Source organism: Lolium perenne, chromosome 2 (genome assembly GCF_019359855.2).
Source record: "Lolium perenne isolate Kyuss_39 chromosome 2, Kyuss_2.0, whole genome shotgun sequence".
NCBI classification, from domain to species: Eukaryota; Viridiplantae; Streptophyta; class Magnoliopsida; order Poales; family Poaceae; genus Lolium; species Lolium perenne.
Genome location: NC_067245.2, coordinates 249,466,654 through 249,488,299, shown reverse-complemented (window position 1 = coordinate 249,488,299; position 21,646 = coordinate 249,466,654). Strand labels below are relative to the sequence as shown.

The window sequence follows — 21,646 nt, the reverse complement described above, 5'->3', positions numbered from 1 at the left end:
TACGTGTTCTTCTTCATTGTACACATTGTCCTCTTCTTGAGCATACATGTGTAGGTATTCATCGTATCCCTTCTCCTCCATTACAAGCTGCATCTGTTCTCGAATAGACATCTTGGAAGACATGATTGGTACTACCTCCATACCGGATTAATGGGCAATTATGCATTTCGAGAAACAAGTTTAACAATAAATTTGGTCAATAAAATATGAGATATATGCCACAAAAATTATACCGTTGGATCCGCATTCAAAAAATGTTTTCAATAATATAATTTTTGTCATATATATCTTATATTTTATTAACCAAATTAGTAGTCAAACTTGTTTCTCGAACTGCGTAATTGCCCATCAATCCGGTATGGAGGTAGTAGAAACAATTTTTATAGTGCATGGGAATTCATCGACAATTACTTTTCGATGGTGCATGCTAAATAAATTTTTAGCAGCAATTTTTTTTACCACAACTCTTCAACGGTAACTAGCTCCTTCTGCAATCGATTGAAGTTATCCTAGGGTAACTTTTCAAGGTGTGTAGTTCTTCGATGGTAGTTATCCAACAAAAAAAACATTCGATCGTGAGGTGTTATTTTTCAACGGTGATATTAAATAGTAATTCTTCATCTGTTCATGAATAGTAGTTCTTCTATTTTGACCATTCAAAGGCAACTACATTCTTCTACAACAACTTCGGGGTTCTAATGCAATAAGTTTTAGCAAAGCACTCCACTGTTTGCCTGCGATAGTTAACCGACATTAATATTGCCGATAGTAGTTACATAACAGTAGATTTCACCGATGTGCAAAAGTTCTCGACGACAATTTTCCAACGATATTTTTCCAACAGTGCAAGAATGGTAACTCTTCTCGACGACAAATTTCGAACGATATTTTGCAGAAAAGTTACATATATGCAATTGTTCGAAAAACACACTCTAGGTACCCCTACAACAACTTTGACAAGACTTTCTGGTAAGCTTTATCACTTAAATGGTAGATACGCGATGTCCCAAAAAATACACTCTACGGGCGAGATGTGACGCCGCGCCAACCGTCCTAGTTACACCAATTGTAACAATATTTCGAATTGCAACTAAGAATTGATTAGACGTCAAATGGGCCAAGCAGCTCAAACTATCATTTGTACTGTAGCAATTAGCAAACATTAATACGCAATTCAGATAATTATCCAAGTACTGTATTTCCTACAAGCCAGAGCAGTATTATATCACTTTGGTCCTGCAAATACTAGGATTCTCTTGTCGTGACATTTTCTTCAGCTGCAAACAGTAGTAAGAGCATCTCTAACAGAGTCCGTAAAAATGCAAACCGAAAAACTCGAGTTCAGTCTTTCGAAAACGTGTTTACGGGTTGCAAAACGGCTGACGCAGAACAGATACCGTAAAGTAAAACCGAAAAACGGAATATTCGAAAAATCATCATCTTCTTCACGAGAACTATCCGGGCTGCTGCCTAGATCTCCTCGCGCAGGTCGGCGGCTGCGCTCCAAGCTACAGCCGCGAGCTTCGGATCAAGCGAGGACGGTCTCGCACGGCTCGATGAGGCATAGGTCCGGCCGGCCCGGCCGGACGCGGCCGGACACGGCCGTGATTGCTGCTGTGTCACGCACCTACACCTACCCAAGGCACTGAGGGTGAAACGACGGACGGATGCACGCCAAGTCATCAGGGAGCAGCATCTGACGGCCAAGAGGACCCTGGAGGAAGCAAGTGACCAAGGCACGACATCGATGGGCTTGACCCAGGATTAGGCTACAAGTTGGTGGCAGGTCGTGGAGAAAAGGCATCGAATCTGTATTAGCTAATTAAGACCCTGTTGGGCAACTCTCTCTTCCTTCTCCTTCGCTTCGGCGTTCGTCCTCAGCGAGACGCTGAGATCTTGTATCCCCAGATGTTCTGTGGGTTAATCAAGGAAGATCCGTGAGGAGGATCTCACATATGGTATCAGAGCCATAGATCCGAGCTCTCCACAGATTTTTTTTTTTCTTTTCTTTCCACCAAATCGAAGAGGAGAGCGCGGGAGGCGAAATCGGGCGAGATCTGTGCGGAGTGGGATCGGCCGACCAGATCCCCAGTTCCCGTCTCGCTCGCGGCGGCGGAGACACCGCGCACACCAACCAGGTGGCGGCGGAGGACGGATCCCTCACATCATTGGGGGTGGATTTCAGCGGCGGCGAGCTCTACAACCGACGGCGCCGACGTGGAAGCTGTGCGACAAGGTCGTCATGGAGAAGTTGCAAGCTGAGCTCTCCGCGTTGGCGACGCAGGTCACCAAGCAAGGCGAGGACACCAGTTCTGCACTCACCGCGGTCCGGGACTCACTCAAGGCCTTGTCGGCGACCAATGTCACGGTGTGTGAGAACATCAAGGGGCTCAACAAGTGGGCTCCCGCCATCGATGACTCCATCCGTGACCTGCTCAAGACTGTGGAGGAGGTGGGCACGCGCGTGGCCGTCCTTGAGGCTGAACGCGGCGACGACGACCCCCCTCGGCCCGATGGGCATGGCTCGACATCGAAACCCCAGGGTACTGTGACCCATGCCGAACATGGCAAGGCACATACCCTGGTAAAGGGTACACGTACTTTTCGCCGCTCTCCGGTTACATTTGATTTGGACGGAACTGATGATGATCTATCCACACTCCCACATGATTCGCGCTCACGATCCCACCATTCTAGGCCACCTAAGTCAGATTTCCCAAAATTTGATGGTGATAACCCAAAGTGGTGGAAGAAAACCTGTGAGAAATACTTTCACATGTATGGAGTAGAGCATGACAATTGGGCGGGTTATGCCACTATGCACTTCATAGGCAATGCTGCCCTCTGGCTTCAAAATGTGGAGGCGGAGGAGGATGTACAAACTTGGGAAGAGCTATGTGTCGCTGTGCATGCTAAATTTGGTAGGGATAAACATCATAGGGCTCTAGAAGCACTTGAGCGTTGCAGGCAAGTTGCTAGTGTAGAACAATACTATTTCAAGTTTGAGGAGCTTCGCCATAAGGTCCTAGTGCACAATAGACACTATGACGAAGCCTTTTTTGTCACAAAATTTGTCAATGGGTTAAAAAGAGAAATTTGGCGTGCGATTAAATTGCATAAACCAAGAACAGTTGATGCTGCTTTATCTCTTGCTGAAACGCAGGAAGAAATGCTTGAAGAGGCCAGATCATACAATTCTTCTCGCTACAAGCATGACTACCAGCAGGCATTCTCTCGTGGGGGATTGTCTGGCAGGGGTATATCGTCTCGGGAAGAAAATAAGAAACCTGAGGACAAAACAACATCCAAGCCACCCTGGGAGAACAAGTTTCAGACTCTGAAAGCACAGAGAAGGGCTAGAGGCGAATGCTTTAAGTGTGGCGACAAATTTCAACCAGGTCACAAGTGCAGTAAAACTGTGCTGTTGAATATAGTGGAAGAACTAGTGGAACTTCTGCAAATACAATCTTCAGACAATGAGACTGAGCAAGAGGGTTCAAGCAGTGGTGAAGAGTCGTCGCTGATGCACATATCAGCTTGTGCATTAGCTGGGACTTCTCAAAAGAAAAGCATGCGATTGCAGGGCACAGTAAATGGCAAACAAGTTCTCATACTGGTGGACTCTGGAAGTCATGGAAACTTCATCAGCTCCAATGCAGTTCAACTGTTACAACTCCAGCCAAAATCAGTTGAACCAGTGACAGTGGTGGTGGCTGATGGTGGCCGCACAAAGATAGACAAGGCAATCCACAATCTCAAATGGTCCTGTCAGGGTGCAGAATTTGAAACAACATTTAGGGTGTTCGATCTGCCGCACTATGACATGATAGTGGGCATGGAGTGGCTGGATACTTTAGGGCCTATGTGGGTGGACTGGTTAAAAAGGACATTTCGAATCAAACAACAAGGGAAACGGATCACTCTAAGAGGGATCAAGAACAATGTGTCCGAATGCCACCTTATAACTGAAGAAGACATGCACTACCTCGTGCATGAGAATGCAGTTGAGCAGCTCATTTGTCTCTGCCCGGTGGACACTGTCAATCAAGAGACAGAAATGCCGGCAGAGATTGCACAGGTACTGCAGCAGTACAAGTCTTGCTTTGAAGCACCTAAAGGGCTGCCTCCACATCGACCACATGACCATAAAATCAACCTGATGCCAGGGGCACAACCGGACAATGTCAAGCCCTATCGTTACTCACCTCAACAAAAGGATGAGATTGAGAAGCAAATCCGGGACATGTTACAACACAGGATCATCAGGTCAAGCACCAGTCCATTTGCATCTCCAGTACTGCTGGTGAAGAAAAAAGATGGCACTTGGAGATTTTGTGTTGACTTCCGCCATCTAAATGCCGTGACCATCAGGGATAGATACCCCATGCCAGTAATTGATGAACTACTGGATGAGCTATCCGGAGCAAAATACTTTACCAAGCTCGATCTACGTTCAGGGTACCATCAGATACGTATGCGGGAGTCGGATGAAAACAAGACTGCCTTCAGAACTCACAGCGGCCACTATGAGTTCCGAGTAATGCCATTTGGGCTCTCTTGTGCTCCTGCCACATTTCAGTCCGCAATGAACCACATATTTGCATAGGTCATCAGGAAGTTTGTCCTGGTTTTTGTGGATGACATATTGGTATACAGTCCATCTCTGCAAACTCATCAACAACACCTGCAAAAAGTCTTTCAGCTGCTAACTGACAACAATTTGTATGTCAAGAAGAGTAAATGCTCATTTGCACAGAGATCCATTGGCTATCTGGGTCACATCATCAGTGATGAAGGAGTATCAACAGATCCTGAAAAAGTTGCAGCAGTCAAAACTTGGCCCAAACCAACAACGGTAAAACAACTAAGGGGATTTCTTGGGTTAGCTGGATACTACAGGAAGTTTATCAGGCAATTTGGTGTTCTCAGCAGACCCATGACTGATTTACTCAAGAAAGGTGTCCCATATGTCTGGTCACCTGATGTGAACAATTCATTCCAAAGCATCAAGGAAGCATTGGTAGAAGCTCCTGTCCTGGCTCTTCCCGACTTCAACAAAGAGTTTGTTTTAGAGACAGATGCTTGCAAAGATGGTGTGGGAGCAGTGTTGATGCAACAAGGCCACCCAGTAGCATTCCTGAGTAAGGCTTTGGGCGTTAAAAATAGGATGTTGTCTATATATGACAAAGAATGCCTAGCCATTCTCATGGCTATTGAAAAATGGAAGGCTTATCTGCAGCATAAGCAGTTCATCATACACACAGATCAGAAAAGTTTGGTGCATTTGGGCAACAACAAGGTGTCAACCACAATACAACAAAAGGCTTTCTTCAAGTTAATAGGCTTCCAATACAAGATCCTATACAAGAAAGGGATCACCAACAAAGCTGCGGATGCCTTGTCTAGAAGAGTCCACACTACTGATTGCAAGGCCATTTCTGTTGTGCAGCCTAAATGGTTGGACACGGTTGTGGAAGGTTACCAGCAGGATGAGAAAGCAAAACAGCTGCTAGTTGAACTGAGCATCAATGGCTCCAATGACAAAGGTTATTCCCTGCAGGATGGCTTGATCAGATACAAAGGGAGAATATGGCTGGGTAACCACAAGGAGGCACACCAAGCAATCTTGCTTGCATTACACAATAGTGCATTGGGTGGACACTCTGGGATCTTAGCAACTTATACAAGGATCAAACAAATCTTTGCTTGGCCTGGACTGAAAGAAGATGTCACCAAGTATGTCCAAGAATGCAGTCTGTCAACAGGCAAAAGGGGAACATGTACGTTTGCCTGGAAAACTCCAACCATTGCCCATTCCCAACGAGGCTTGGCACACAGTGAGTCTTGATTTCATAGAAGGGCTACCGTGTTCAGGCAAATTTGACACTATATTGGTGATTGTGGACAAACTTACAAAATTTGGCCATTTTGTGCCATTGAAACATCCTTTCAACGCTGCAACTGTGGCACAGGCGTTCATGGACAATGTGTACCGATACCATGGCCTACCCCAAGTGATCATCTCAGACAGGGACACGATTTTTCTAAGTTCCTTCTGGAAGAACCTATTCAAGTTGGCAGATACACCACTAAACTTGAGCTCCTCGTACCATCCTCAAACAGATGGGCAAACCGAACGACTAAACCAGTGTTTGGAAACCTTCATGCGTTGCTTTGTCAACGGAAAACCTCAACAATGGTCCAAGTGGCTGCCACAAGCTGAACATTGGTACAACACAGCTCACCATTCAGCTCTAGGGAAATCCCCCTTCCAGGTTCTATATGGCAGAAACCCAAGGCAGCTGGGCATTTGCAACACCAACGACTCCGGTAATGCCGACTTGGATCAATGGTTGCGCGAGCGAGCAATAGTGATGCCGTTTATCAGGCAGCATCTGGAGCGTGCACAACAGCGCATGGAGAATCAAGCCAACAAACATAGATCCGAGCGTGAGTTTGCGGTTGGCGATCAGGTATATCTAAAACTACAACCATATGTGCAAACATCAGTGGCTCGCCGACCATCTCACAAACTAGGCTTCAAATACTTTGGGCCTTACACCATACTGAAGAAAGTGGGGAAGGTTGCATATAAATTGCAGCTGCCAGCTACATCCAAGATCCACCCAGTGGTCCATGTGTCTCAATTGAAACGAGCGATCGGGCCGCAAGACAGAGTAAGCACTTATTTCCCTATGTCTCTCATGCATTCCTTCTTGGTGCAACCAGAGAAAATTTTACAGGAGCGAGTGATTCGTCGTGGGAGCAAGGAGACACCCCAGGTGCGTGTGCAATGGACTTCTCTTCCAGACGACTGCACTACCTGGGAAGGGTTGTACTCTCTCGTCAACCAGTACCCACATGCGCCAGCTTGGGGTCAAGCGGCTGTTGCAGCGGGGGGTATTGTCACGCACCTACACCTACCCAAGGCACTGAGGGTGAAACGACGGACGGATGCACGCCAAGTCATCAGGGAGCAGCATCTGACGGCCAAGAGGACCCTGGAGGAAGCAAGTGACCAAGGCACGACATCGATGGGCTTGACCCAGGATTAGGCTACAAGTTGGTGGCAGGTCGTGGAGAAAAGGCATCGAATCTGTATTAGCTAATTAAGACCCTGTTGGGCAACTCTCTCTTCCTTCTCCTTCGCTTCGGCGTTCGTCCTCAGCGAGACGCTGAGATCTTGTATCCCCAGATGTTGTGTGGGTTAATCAAGGAAGATCCGTGAGGAGGATCTCACATGCTGCCCCTCCGCCTTGCTCCACAGCTGAAATTGATGCTAGATTGATTGCTGCTGCTACTCGGCCGCGCGTGCGTATGCAGCTGCTAGGTGTGCGATGCTCTTGGCCGCGTGCGATGCATCAGCTAGCTAGCTGCTCTTGGCCGCGTATGTAGCCGCGCTGCGCAGCTTGTCCGCCACCACGCCGCACTATACTCTGCTGTGTCCGTCCGTCGCACGCCTCGTCTGCAGCCAGAAGCTTGGTCATCGTCGCACAATTTTAGCAAAGCAGCGAGAAATCGGCGGCTGGAGGCGATTGTACGGACGGCGGCGCTGGAGAAGTCCGTTCAGTTTTGGGCCCGTAAACCACCCTTTGGTATGTATTAATAGAGGTCGAGTCTAAAAGTTTTCGGGCCCCTGAAAAAGTTTTTCGGACCGAACGACGAGTTCAGTTTCTGTTCTGCGCCACTTTTAACCCGAACCCGTAAATCGGCCGGAAAAATACGGTTCCGGTGTGATTTACGGGCTTTGTTAGAGATGCTCTAACCCTAGGCCCCTATCTTGAGAAGAGTATCTTCCCAATCTCTCCCTTCTCCACGCACGCGAGCATCACGGCCGCCTTCCCTCTGCCTACTCCGTACTTCCTCGCCGCCGACCTCTCTCCACCCCACCCCCACCCCGAGCGTTTCCTCGCATCCCCCGACTTCCACTTCGTCGGCGTGCAGGAGGACGCCCGCCTCAGCGAGCTGGCCAGAGAAGCCCCCCCGCCTCCTCCCAGTCCCAGGTGCGCCGCCCTCTCCCCTTCCCAGGCGCGCCGCCCCCGGCCTCCTCCGGTCAGCAGTATACAGGCGAGCGACGGCGACCTCGCCTAATTTTTTTTCCTGAGAACGTTTCACCCTCCTAAATTTGGTTTAGACGGCCGATCCAATAGAGATCTCAAACCCGGCCCAAGCCACAAAGCCCAAGTACAGTCCATAACCAAAACCCTTCCACGGTCCCAATCTTTCTCCCCCCTCCCCTCCCGGCGCCACCGCCTCCTCCTCCTCCCGCCGCCCTCTGTTTCCGATGGCCGAAGCACCGGAGCAGCAGATGCCGGACCCTCCCACTCCGCCCCAGGAGTCAGGGTGCAAGCGGGAACGGGCCGTCTGCGGCGCCGCAGATATCGGCCCACTTCAATAGCTATGCGGGAGCCCACGGTTACGTAGGAAAAATAAACGGCTTCTGCGGGCCGGCCCGCGTTTGCCGCGTAGTGCCGCATTAGGTCACGGAGACGAGTCAGTAGGCGAAGGTCACCGTAGTCCATAGGCGATGCCCGAGCGGAGCGCCGCCACCGGAGCGCCGCCACCGGATTTCGGCGCCGCCACCGGAGCGCCGACAACCGCCATGGCCGCCCTTCCTCCTCCCGCTCCGGAGGCCTCTCCATTTCCACCTCCAGTGCTCCCCTCGACCCCTCCCTGTCCCTCCCTGCTCGGTTGCGTCGATTCAACAGCCCCCAGGGCCGGCGACGGGCAGCAGCCGGCGACGGGCAGCAGCGGCCAAGAGTTCGTTGGTGGCATGGGGAGGGTCGGCGGCCAAGGGTCGGAGGCCACGGACGGCGACGGTGGTCTCAAGATGGGCAGCAGCGGACAAGAGTTCGTTGGTGGCATGGGGAGGGTCGGCGGCCAAGGGTCGGCGGCCACGGACGACGGCGGGAAGGGGACGCAGTGCAAGAACACGAAGCAAAATCAGCGCAAGAAGCTCAATGGTAGCTCCAAGAAAAACAAGAGGGGCCGCTCCAAGAAACCCAAGCGTGCCGCCGCCGCCGCCGCACCCTCCTCCACCGGCGCCACCATGGTCGAGGACCCCTTCCTCGTCCTCGCCGGCGGCAGGGAAGGAGGTAACGACCTCAACTTCTCCTACTGCTATTTCCACTTTGGGGTTGGGTTCACTGACTTGGCTTGGGGTTCGCCGCAGGGTTCCTGGAGCTGGAGGAAATCGACGGGGCTGATTACGGGATCTTCGGGACCATCGTGGAGGACGTGGGAGCAAGTGCGAGGAAGGTGGGGGGTGACCAGAAGAGGAAGACCAAGAGGGGGAAACGGAAGCGAGGGGATGGTGCCAAGCGCTTGGATGCCGATGACGATGGTGATTGTGCAGACGGTTTGGTAGCTCAGAGCAAGGAGGAGGAGGGTGAGAAGGCTGAGGAGAAGGGAAAGAGGAAGAAGAGGAACAGGAAGAAGAGGAAGGTGAACGATAAGGAGAAGGATTCAGAGAGCAAGGAGGATGGCGCCGATGACAATGCGGATGAAGGTAAGAAGGATGTTACCGATGACAATACCGAGAAGGGCGAGAAAAAGGGAAAGAAGAAGAGGAACAGGAAGAAGAGGAAGGTGAATGACGAGGAGAAGGATTCGGACAGCAAGGATGATGTTGCCAATGACATCATGGAAGGTGCTCACTTTTTCGTTTTCAGCTAGTGTCTTCGGATCACTTGCTTATGTATTTGTAGATTATATAATTTGGTATTCCTTTTTCCGGGATTGCTTTACTTGCTTTTCCGAAATTTGGTACATTAGCAGCGCAGGTTTACTTGAGGATAGCTATTGATATTGTATTTGTAGATATGCTCATATTGGTGGATTAGCACTTAGCAGTGCAGGTTTACTTGAGAATAGCTAACGATGCTGTTCTGTGCCTCCCAGATGCGCAAGACGTCGATGAAAATATGGAACAAGATAACAACGGTGAGCTGAAATTGGGCGAGGATGAACTTTATGCGTGGCTGGAGTTAAGATTGCATCCACTTCTTATCAAGGCAATGCACAGGCTTGGGTTTAAAGAACCAACGCCCATACAAAAGGCTTGCATTCCTGCAGGGGCTCACCAAGGCAAGGTTTGTTATATGTTAACCGGCCGGGAACTCGCCATTAGCTTAATCTGCATGAATATGCTGAATTTATTTTGTTTTATTGTCCTGATGTTATTTGTTGTTAACTTCTCTTAGCTTCATAACCTATTCATCGAGTGAAAATATTGTATTTTTTCTTATGCTTGTTGCTTTTTTTTTAAGTTGCCTAATGCCCTAATGGACTTATGGATATAATTACTTTTTATTTTTCAAACTAGTATTGCTATTTTGGTTCCTCTTCGTAGTTCACATATCATTAATGGAAGACTTTCTTGATGCTCCATGGCAAGTCTTTGGTGTTTTAACTTTTCCCATGTTTATCCACTGCTACAGGATGTTATTGGTGCAGCAGAGACAGGTTCTGGAAAGACACTTGCCTTTGGTCTTCCTATTTTGCAGCGCCTTCTTGAAGAACGAGAGAAGGCTGAAAGAGTACATGTAGAAGATGAAAAATTGACTGAGGAAAGTTCTTCGGGAGGCCCACTCCGCGCACTTATTCTGACACCCACAAGAGAACTTGCCAAACAGGTATAAGAATGATCGATCACAGTGCGATTTACATTTGGCATGGAACTTTAAATCTTGATAATGCTGTAGCTATAAATCTACGCTATCCATCCTATTCCTCTTGGTGCGTTCTGGTTATTTGAGTTCAACTTTTTCCCTAGCTTATTCAGTTCGAGTTCTGAACATCATTGCTCTTGAAATTTCTTCTTTCAAGTTGTTACCTCTATTTGATTATGAGGTAGTGTGTCATGCATGTTATGATTCTTATTTGCAGGTGTGCGATCATCTAAAAGATGCAGCAAAGTTCTTAGGAATTCACGTTGTTCCTATTGTTGGTGGTTTATCCATGGATAAGCAAGAACGGCTTTTAAAAAAGAAGCCTGAAATTGTCGTTGGAACTCCAGGAAGATTATGGGAGCTAATGTCCTCAGGCAATCAGCACCTAGTTGAGGTTTGTATGTGAACGTCTGAAAGTATATGTTAAGTAGTCATTTTGCATTTTGGCAACTCAGTGTATGATTGATATACAACATTCATACCCCTAGGAAAACATATCAGGTATAATAGTTATCACTCCTATTCTTTCTTCTAGATGATTGCACCTAATAGTAAACTGAACTTTTCTCTATTTCAAATGACAGAATGAAGTATAGAAGTGTGGCTGGTTTCTGGTTGAACCTAACTTGCATCTAAGATAGTTATTAATGCTATTCTTACCTCTAGATGATTGAACCCAAAAGTAAACTGAACTTTTCTATATTTCAAATGACAGATTGAAGTATATAAATGTGGCTTGTTCTATTTATTGCAATTCTCTTGTCGTTATTTATTGTTGAAGACATGGTGCTAACTGTCACAATGCTTCCATTTATTTATCACTCAGCTGCATTCACTGTCATTCTTCGTGTTGGATGAGGCTGATAGAATGATAGAGCGGGGTCATTTCAAAGAAGTGCAATCTATCATTGAGATGCTTCCTCTATCTAATAGTTCTGATGAGCCAACTGTAAAAGCCACGTCAAGCTGTGAAACTGTGCTAAATTTGCAAGTAAAAAAGAGGCAAACCTTTGTCTTCTCAGCCACACTTGCACTGTCAGCTAATTTTCGCAAGAAGTTAAAGCGTGGCCTTTCTACTTCAAAGGCATCAACGGCTGATGATTTGAGCTCCATCGAAGCACTTTCGAAGCAGGCTGGTATGAAACCTAATGCAGAAATAATTGATTTAACAAATGCTTCGATCTTGCCTGCGAAACTTGAAGAATCATTCATCGAGTATGCCTTTTTTCCTTGTACTTTCATTGTAATAGCCGTTTATCTTTGGCTTGTAAGTTTTTATGCAAACACTGTAGTAGTTTGACACTGAAAACTTACTTTTTGCTTGTTTTGCAGGTGTAGCGATGATGATAAGGATGCCAACCTGTACTATATATTAAGTGTTCATGGGCAAGGCCGCACAATAATATTTTGCACATCGATTGCTGCATTGCGTCACATTTCTTCTTTATTGCGCATACTCGGAATCAATGTCTTGACAAATCACGCTCAAATGCAACAAAGGGCTCGCATGAAGGTGACTCTTCCATAAACTGTACACTGTACAAATATGTAACTTTTTCTTAGCTCTTGGAATCGTGTTCCACTTTACATATTATCTACTCCCTCTGTTCCATGTCGCTAATTTAGTAAAACTTTGTAGTAAATCAGCGGCAACTATGGAACAGAGGGAGTATTATACACTTAATGACTTAAATGGTTATGGTTGGAATCATTGTTTCTTTTTATTGCGGGATGTTGCTAACATATAGTAATGTACTAATGTTTTCCTAAAATTACCGCTTAATAACTGGTTCTGGGATCAGCAGGTTCTTTACTTTTGTTTTCCAATTGTTTTGTGATGTATGACCTTCACTGTAGTTTTTTTTTCTTCTTGCTTATTTTAAATTGGAACCCTATCTCTGCCTTGTCATAGTCAAGTAAAGCTAACAACTTCTAAGCTTAGTAATGTTTAGCTTTGCCTTTTGTAAGATAAAGCATTGAGACTTTCTTGTGTTCATTCAGGCTGTCGATCGTTTCCGTGAAAGTGAGAATTCCATTTTGGTCGCGACTGATGGTTTTGCAAGGGGCATGGACTTTGATAATGTCCGAACTGTTATCCATTATCAACTGCCACATTCCAGTGATGTAGGTGCACTGTTTATTTCTTTAACCTACACTTATCTTACATTGAGACCAAAATCACTAACTAGATTTTTGCAATCTTGTTTGCCCCTCTTAGGTTTATATCCACAGGAGTGGAAGGACAGCGCGTAAATCATTGGCAGGTTGCAGTATTGCGTTGATCTCTCCTGATGACAAAGCCAAGTTTTACTCTCTCTGCAAGTCATTTTCAAAGGTGATTTCCGTTCATATGTATTCATATGTTGCATGTTACCCACATACACAGCCTATTAAATCTCTCATGACAAGTGCATTTTCACCCTTCTCAACCACTCAAGATGGTGCAATTTAATTATGGTTCTTTCTCAGATTAAGCTGACTAACTATTGCTTGAAAACCACAGGAGAACCTCCAGCAGTTTCCTGTTGATCAGGCGTACATGCCTCAAGTAATGAATAGGCTCTCCCTTGCTCGGCAGATCGACAAGATATCGCGTAAAAATTCACAGGTAAGTGGTTTGTTAGATTTTCTTTGATCATTTTTAACATGTATGGATTGAGCACTGACCTCTGATTAGTTTTAGTTATAGTTGTCCACGCTCTGACTGCTGTCTGCTTTTCAGGAAAATGCTAACAAATCCTGGCTTCAGAGGAATGCTGAATCCATGGGACTTATATTGGATGCTAGTGACAGCGAGGAAGAACGTGTACAAGGCCACAAGCAACGAAAGGCAACATCTGCAAAGCTCCAGAAACTTCAACAGGTTTGAATGATTTAATAATATTATATTAGGGTTAATAGCATTAGTATTTTATTGGTAAGCTAAGCTATTATTAGACTAGTCACAATGGGAAGTATCATACACTAGTATCATACACATGATACTAGTTTATGATACCACCTTCACAATGCATAGTATCATATGTTAGTATCATAGGGTCATCATATTTAATGTTTTGTAGAATCTCAATGCAAATGTGTGTACATGATGTATTTCTCATTCACTTTTTTAGTTTTCCGTGCTATGATACGGTATCATATTATGATACCACTCTCATCTCTCACCTCATTAATTAGTATGCCACCTCAGATTTTTGCCAACATGGCATGCATGATACTACTTATGATACTCCCATTGTGGCTAGTCTTAGGTGGTCATGTCTTGACAAATGTTCCTCTATCTATCTGGCCCATAATTCAGCACATTTTCCTTTGTGTAGGATTTGAACGAACTCTTGCAACACCCCTTGCAACCTAAGACTTTCTCACGGCGCTATTTGGCTGGGGTTAGTTTTCTGTCATGCAGTAAATATTATGGATCACTTCTGGCACCTTAGCCTGACAAGATTTTGTGTTCACTGACATCAACCCTTCAATTCATCCAGGCTGGTATTTCACCATTGCTCCAGAAGCAACTAGAAGATTTGGCCAAAAGGAATGTAAATGGTAATACTAGTAATAACGAGAATAAAGGGTCTCAATTTGTTATTGGCCAGGATCGTGTGGAACCCTTGCAAGCTCTTCAAGATTCCGGGCAAGAGGTGAGCTTTTCAATCGACATTTATGTCACTCATAACCAGAACCAAGTTTCTAATTTGTGTGTAGTTCATATATCAGTTGCTTTTGTTTGTATATTCTTCTGCCCCTTCTCTTATCTATTACTGATTTTATGCTGTCAGATTTGTGTGAATATGGACAAGCAAAGAGAGAAGAGAAGACTTGCTGAAAATTGGAGGCGGAAGAAACATGAAGAGAAGAAGAGTAATTTTCTTTCATCATTCTTTTCTAATTCGCTCCGCTTGCACTCATGCATCTCCAGTGGTCATGGCGCTGCAATTATTCATTTCTCAATATTTAAAAGAATGCAAGAAGCCTGCATTCTACTTTTATCTCGTACACGCGCCATTCCTATAATAATGCTGATGAACATTGGATTTTATCTGGCTCTGTCCGAGCGTTCATATTTCAAAATACCCCTAGCTATAAATAAAAATGGTACTACAAACTTTGTTTAGACAGCCCATCGACGTCTTAATTTCTTCCTTGCATTTTCAGGTACACGAGAACAAAAGAGAAATGACAGGAGACAAGCAAAAGAGAGGGACTGAATAGTCGATGAATAACTGAAGGAGGAGCCATTTATCTTGGCTATGTTTGTTTTGGCGTTGTTTATCTCTGGGTTCAGTAGGGTAAATGTGCCAGGCAACTTATGTTGTCAGGGACACTTGAGGTCCATGATTGCTTCCAAGAACACCTTCACTGATGTTTTTGACGTGATATTTCACTGAAGGCACTAAATTTATGAGTTAGTGTAAACAAGATTGAGTCGATCAGGCGATGGATATCATCATTTGCAGTTAAGCTAGAACCGAGCCTCAGCAAAGAATGATGAAACATAAGCAATTTGCTTGGCTGTGTTGTAACAGTTAACCCATCTCTGTAACCTGTGATATACGTTTATTAGAGTTTATCTTTAAATGTTTTTTTTTCTTTTGTGCGAGTTCTCTCAGATGTTACAAACCAAAATTTCTGGTTGAAATTTCAGGGACTTGACTGAACCGCTGTAGCAAATCTTGACTGTTGATGAGAAAAACAAATCCTAGCTGTTGTCCGACGCTTCGACTTTCCTTTGTGGTTGTGGGGCGCTGATAGTGTCAGGTGTGTTTTGTTAAGAGGTTCTCCTATGTTATTTTCTCATGCTTCCGATGTTCTGCACGGCAATATGAATATGACAGTGTGAAGCAGCGGTTCAACATGTTGCCTTCCCTGGATTTTGTGTGTGGACAATAGTGTCTTTAAGGATATTAATTTCCATTTTTCTTTGCAAAAATTCTGCCGCACTATTAATAATCTAGCCAGTCAGCACTAAAAGTAATAAAAATTACAGATGAAAATTCCGATAGATCTTTGGACTATATCTGAGCATTTCTCGGGCCGGGCCTCGGGCCGGGCCGATGCGGGAAATCTTGGCCCAGGCCCGGCCCGGCCCGACCGGCGGGCCGGAAATCTTGGCCCAAGCCCGGCCCATCATAAGGAAAGCCCGTCGGGCCTCGGGCCGGGTCGCTTCCTTAAATAGCGTAAAATGATGGCCCAGGCCCGGCCCATGCTGACCATTGGGCCAAAAAATCTGGCCCAGGCCCGGCCCACGGGCATGGTCGGGTCGGGCTTGGCCCGGGAATTTCGGGCCGGGCCGACCGGGCCGGGCCAACCGGGCCAGGCTGCCCATGGCCAGGTATACTTTGGACCACCTAGCGATGACTATGGACACTAGCGTGAACTGAAGGCGTGCTGTCATCCTCCTCTTTCAAGGAGCTAGGCAAAACTTGCCATCCTTTCGTTTCAATGGATTCTACTACAACAAGGTTTAGTACGACAAGCTTTGTTCGGTTCGTGCTAGTGTCTGTAGTCGTCGCTAGATGATCCAATGACCTTTTTATAATTTTTATAATTTTAGGATTTTTGTACTGTTGATTATTCATATATCGATGGAATTTCGAAAAAAAAAGCTATTCGCTGTCACATTGCCTTTTTTTTTTCTCTCGAGGGTACGCCGTAACAGCGCTCCACGTATTTTTAGACCAACCGGCCTCATCCCACTTTAACCCTTCATATCCTAAAACTACAAGAAAATAGCCCAAGCTAACCAAAGATAAAAGCCCAAGCTAACTAAAAGGACAAAAGGACCCAAATTCCAGCCCACTAGGACTAGGAGTAAGCATATAACGTTTCCTCGCCGTCTTCCTAATCCGTATGTGAGAAGAACCGCGACCTAAACTGGATTCCTAATCCGACTCTCACCACACCACACGTACAGGCCTCAGCGGCTCAGCCTATATTAACAGCCACAAGCCTTTCTTGATCTCTGTCACGCTTCCGTTCCCTTGATTCTTGTGGCCAATCCAGACACGAGAATCCAGAGAGAACACGACGCAATGGCATCGGCGCAGGACGCCGGCAACGATCAGTCTGTCGCGGAGTCTGGCTTGACCACTTACTTCCGAAACCTCGGAGAGGTAATTGACGGGATCGCGGCGGACGAGACCGACGAAGACGTCCTAGACGCCCTGGGCGAGCTCAGAGAGGCCCTCGGTAAGGTGGTAGCAGCGCCCTTGACAGCCGAAGATGTCCTGCACCAGGACAAGATAGCCATGAGCGACTTGGCACTCGAGATCAACGAGGCCATCGACATGATCGCTGCGGCGGCCGCTGCCGGCGAAGTTGACTGGGAGGTGGAGTGCGCGCGCAAGGCCAGAGAGACCATCGTTGACTTCACTCGCACCCGCCAGCTCAATGAGGTCGTCAAGGAGATGGCAGCGATGGGCATGGACAAGGGAACTTTCTTGCCGACCGGCGAGGTTGAAGAAGAGGCCGTGAATGAGGAGGTTTTCTTGGACGATCAGGTTCAGCAAGAGATTTACGAGGAGGCCTTCTTCGAAGAGCTGGACTACCACGAGATGGTCTTTGCCATGGACGAGGCTTTGGATGAGTTGCGCGAGGAAGCGGCCGGGTGCAAGCTCTCGGAGACCATGGACGCGATGTATGGATCGATTGGATATGTCAAAATCCTAGCTAGAGGATGATCCGATGATACTCATTTAGCTGTGTGCTATGTGGTTGGAACCTTCAGCTTCCCGCGCACCATGATTGCTCCTCCGTATTTTTTTCTTTGCGAATTCATTCGCACACGGCGAGGGTACCCGTTTCTCCGCCCCGCCCAAAAGTAAAGTAAATGACCAAGCCAGCCCACACCCACACTCACACCCACAGCCGCCGGTCCATTCGTTCGCATCCAATCCACCCAACCCCCAACCAAGCCAAGCCGCCGGTCCAGTCCCAAACCCTAACGCACTCCTTCCCCCCTTCCTCGAACCCCTCTTCTCCCCGCCCCCGCCGCCGCTCACCGGAGCTCCCGCGCATCCGCCACCCGGAGCAACTACTTCGCTCAAGGGCAGGAGGGGGACGACCCCGCGTTCGCCGCCTCTCTGCACCGCCGGCCAGATCCAGATCCTCCTCCTCGTGCCGCTCCCGGCGTCTTCAACGCCCGCCCGCCCGCACCAACCACCTCCTCCTCCTCCTGCTGCTCACGGCCTCCAAACAGACCAAAAGACGCCCGCTTCCCCGATCCACATGCCAACACCCACCGCATCCCCTGCTCATCACGCAAGGACGACGCGACGCAGACCTCACCTGCTGCAACGACGGTGAGCGCCGCCCTCCCTCCCTCCCTTCACCTCACCACCCTTCAGCACTCGCTCATGCATCATTTCAAGTTAGCTATTTCAGTTCGAAACTAATTGTTTGCTCCACGTTACGGCAGCGCTTGTAGAATGTAGATGCAAATGAATCTAATTCACGTCTCAAGGATGGCATCCAGCAACTGAACAACTGCTGGTGAAGTGTCCTAATTTTGGAATGCTGCCGCTTTGGCCGTGAACTATGTATACGCGTATTCAGTCCTTGTTGTAGTAGTAACGCTGGTTTGGGTTCTTCTCGTAATGCTCTCCAGGTTCATGCCAAACAGTATGGCTGCTAGATTTGTTTAGTTGATGTTTTGGCTGCAAATTGTTTGCTAGCAGGCTGGAACGCTCAACTTAATTGGTGTGACACGTTTGCTAGTAGATATGTGCTGTTCCGGTGCTTCCCTGTTCCTTGCTTTGCTTGCAGCTGGATTTCGCGTCCCGATTATTAGTCTCCGCTGTTAATGTCGTTGGCCATGTTCTTGAGTTCTTCCAAGCACACTTATTCCTGCTATTTCTTGGTGTGCCAAAATATTTGTACCTCGATAGGTTGGTGTGGTCGCTTTTGAATTAGTTGGCTGCAGCTATCTGGTGCTTCGAATCCTGTCCAGAGCATCATACATATATTCTTCTTGTCTTGGGTCTTTAGTACTACTAGTCCTACCTGTGTCTCCACGATGGATGGGTGTGTTTCCATTTCAAGTTAGTTATTTTGGTTTCAAAGTAGTTGTTTGCTTCCGATTACGACACTGCTTGTAAAATGCAGACACATATGAATCTTGAATTTTATGTCAACTATTTGCTTTTGGCACCCTTAACTTCGTCCATCTCTTACGGTAAATACATAAATGGGAGTGTTCCTGCTGCTGCCTAGGTGTATGCTAAATGAACAATACTGCTAGTTTATCTTCAAGACTTGATTTCATGACTAGTACGTAATCTCTTCTAATCATTCTCTTTGTTTGTTTGTCATCGCAGGATTTTCCTGTTACCACTTGTCTTGAATATGGAGCGTGCTTTATAGCTTAATTGGCAGCAGGTTCAGGAAGACTTCCTCCACTCGGACGCTGGGTACAAGAACAACTGCAATCGATAGGTGCGTCGCGCTGCCTTTTAACAATAATTGTGCTGTTTTGGCTGCCTATGCAATGCAATCGTTCAAGGTTGCCAAGGTTGTGAATTTAGCTTGACTGCTTATTTGTGTCTATCTGTGTGATGATGAAATGCTGCTTTTTTTATGTGTAGGGCAAACACCCTAGCTACCTTATTATGGTGTTAGAGGCCAAGGCGGCAGTGATGGCGAGGATGGGCGTCCAGTAGCAGCGGCTTCCACTGCTCAGATGATGGTAAGGTGCCTCCCGCTGCTTGCCTGCCTTCTCTGGTCTGGCCTGTCATATGCTAGCTGTAGCGATATGCCAAGGTTCAGGTCTGGCCTGCCATCCAACTAAAAAAATCATTCTGATGGGAATCGTGTTAGTACAGCCTGACCCCTGCTGGTTTGGTATTCAGATTTGTTTAGCTGATGTTTTGGCTGCAAATTGTTTGCTAGCAGGCTGGAACACTGAACTTAATTGGTGTGAGACGTTTGCTAGTAGATATGTGCTGTTCCGGTGCTGCCCTGTTCCTTGCTTTGCTTGCAGCTGGATTTCGCGTCCAGATTATTAGTCTCTGCTGTTAATGTCGTTGGCCATGCTCTTGAGTTCTTCCAAGCACAATTATTCCTGCTATTTTTTGGTGCCAAAATATTTGTGCCTCTCTAGGTTGGTTGTAGCTTTTGAATTAGTTGGCTGCAGCCATCTGGTGCTTTGACTCCTGTCCAGAGCATCATACATATATTCTTCTTGTCTTGGGTCTTTGGTACTACTAGTCTACCCGCTTCTCCACGATGGATGGATGTGGTTCCTCTTCTAGTTAGTTATTTCGGTTTCAAAGTAGTTGTTTGCTTCCGATTAGGAAACTGCTTGTAAAATGCAGACACATATGAATCTTGAACCTTGTGTGTAGCTCTGTCAAGTGTTTGCTTTTCGCACCCTAAACTTTGCCCATCTCTACTGGTAAATACATAAATGGGAGTGTTCCTGCTGCTGCTTAGGTGTATGCTAAATGAACAACACTGCTAGTTTATCCTCAGAGTTGATTTCATGACAGTACGGAATCTCTTCTAATCATTCTCTTTGTTTGTTTGCTTGTCATCGCAGAATTTTATTGTTGCCACTTGCCCTGAATATGGAGCGTTCTTGTTACCTGATGAATAATGGGCGGCAGCTTCAGGACGACTTCCTCCACTCGGGAGGCTGGGGACAAGAACCACTGCAATGGATAGGTGCGTCTCGTTGCCTTGTAACAATAATTGTGCTATTTTGGGTGAGTTGAATGTGTGTTTGAGTTGCATATCGATGAAATGGGCTAAATTGTTGATGCTCGACTTTCTTTGGCAGATTGGAGATGCTTTGGCTGTCTGATGCATGACTGGAGGGTGGAAGAATAAGAAGTGAAAGCTGAACTCCTCTTGTTTGCGAAACCAGAATTTGTATTTGGTAGTCTGACTGACTGCTTACTGTGACTCCAAATCTGGAATGTTCCAGACCGGTTGTTTCATTGCCAGAAGTTGTAATGATGTGCAATGTTTGTTTAGCTAGACTTGTGATGGGAGTAGGCTTGTGCTGTTGCACTTTTATTGATGATTATTGCTTGAATTGTGATCTGATGCTGATGGTCCAAGAAATAGGGGATGTCATGACGATCATTTCTAAGAATCTTGCTAAGCTGCACAGTACGAGTGAAATGCATCTCGTCCTCGAAATTAATGGCCATGTCTAAAATTGTCCCGGAACTCAGGAACTGCGCTAATACAGTCCTAGAAATTGCTCTTCATGTTCACATGCGGTCCTAGCTAAGAATCCCTACCTATATCGCTGACATGGCATTGAGGCCCACTACGGTGCTCACAACCGAAATGAGAGGCGGCATCCATGCACGCGTTCTGGTACAGGTACCAGCTCGGCACCACCTTCGTCATGGCGAGCTCGCCGTAGACCAGAACCTCACCAGCAGATTGACATGCCCTGCTCAGCCAGCCGGCTTAAAAAATGGGTCGAGCAGCACTGCTGCTTGCCGTCCTTGTCGATGTACTCCAGCCTCAAGCCGTCCAGCGTGCCAAACGTCAATGCCGACTAGTGTTATTGGGCCTGGAGGTCCCGCTGTTCATGTAGGCTTCAACCCGTCCAAAATATTCAGTGAAGATGCCGACATGAGCAGCAAGCTCGTGACTTGAAGGTATAGGGAGGCTGGGCACAGGTATATATCCTCCTTGCAATCTGTGTGCGCGCCTATCAGCATGGCACATATAGGTGAACTATCGGCAACGCCACCCAGAGCGTCGCGAAGACGGTGACGGTGGCCGAGATGGCTTCGCACGGCCTTCGTTGGGCGGAGTCCGGGCCGCACACGACCGTTGCCCGCGCCGAGGTGCTTACTGTTGAGAAACCCCGACGGTGCGTCGCTCACATATGGGCAGCTCGCCACGGGTCATCGATGTACGAGTGTACGATGCCCACGACTACGGTCTACGGCTGAGGAAGGGAGCTCGCCATGTCCAGGAACGACAACACGACCATGAACGGCGGCAAAGCCATGAGC

At 47.0% G+C, this 21,646-nt stretch overlaps 1 protein-coding gene across 1 annotated transcript; it reads left to right on the top strand.

Moving 5' to 3' along the window:
- Nucleotides 1-8,486: 8,486 nt before the first annotated feature.
- On the top strand, nt 8,487-15,263 carry LOC127335550 (DEAD-box ATP-dependent RNA helicase 13). The gene is made up of 15 exons (XM_051362235.1): nt 8,487-9,095; nt 9,173-9,649; nt 9,901-10,091; nt 10,440-10,634; nt 10,888-11,064; nt 11,497-11,885; nt 12,003-12,183; nt 12,672-12,794; nt 12,889-13,005; nt 13,174-13,278; nt 13,393-13,533; nt 13,991-14,056; nt 14,156-14,311; nt 14,450-14,531; nt 14,826-15,263. The coding sequence occupies exons 1-15, from the start codon at nt 8,528-8,530 to the stop codon at nt 14,876-14,878; spliced, it is 3,021 nt and encodes a 1,006-aa protein (XP_051218195.1). The 5' UTR covers nt 8,487-8,527; the 3' UTR covers nt 14,879-15,263.
- The last annotated feature ends 6,383 nt before the right edge of the window (nt 15,264-21,646 follow it).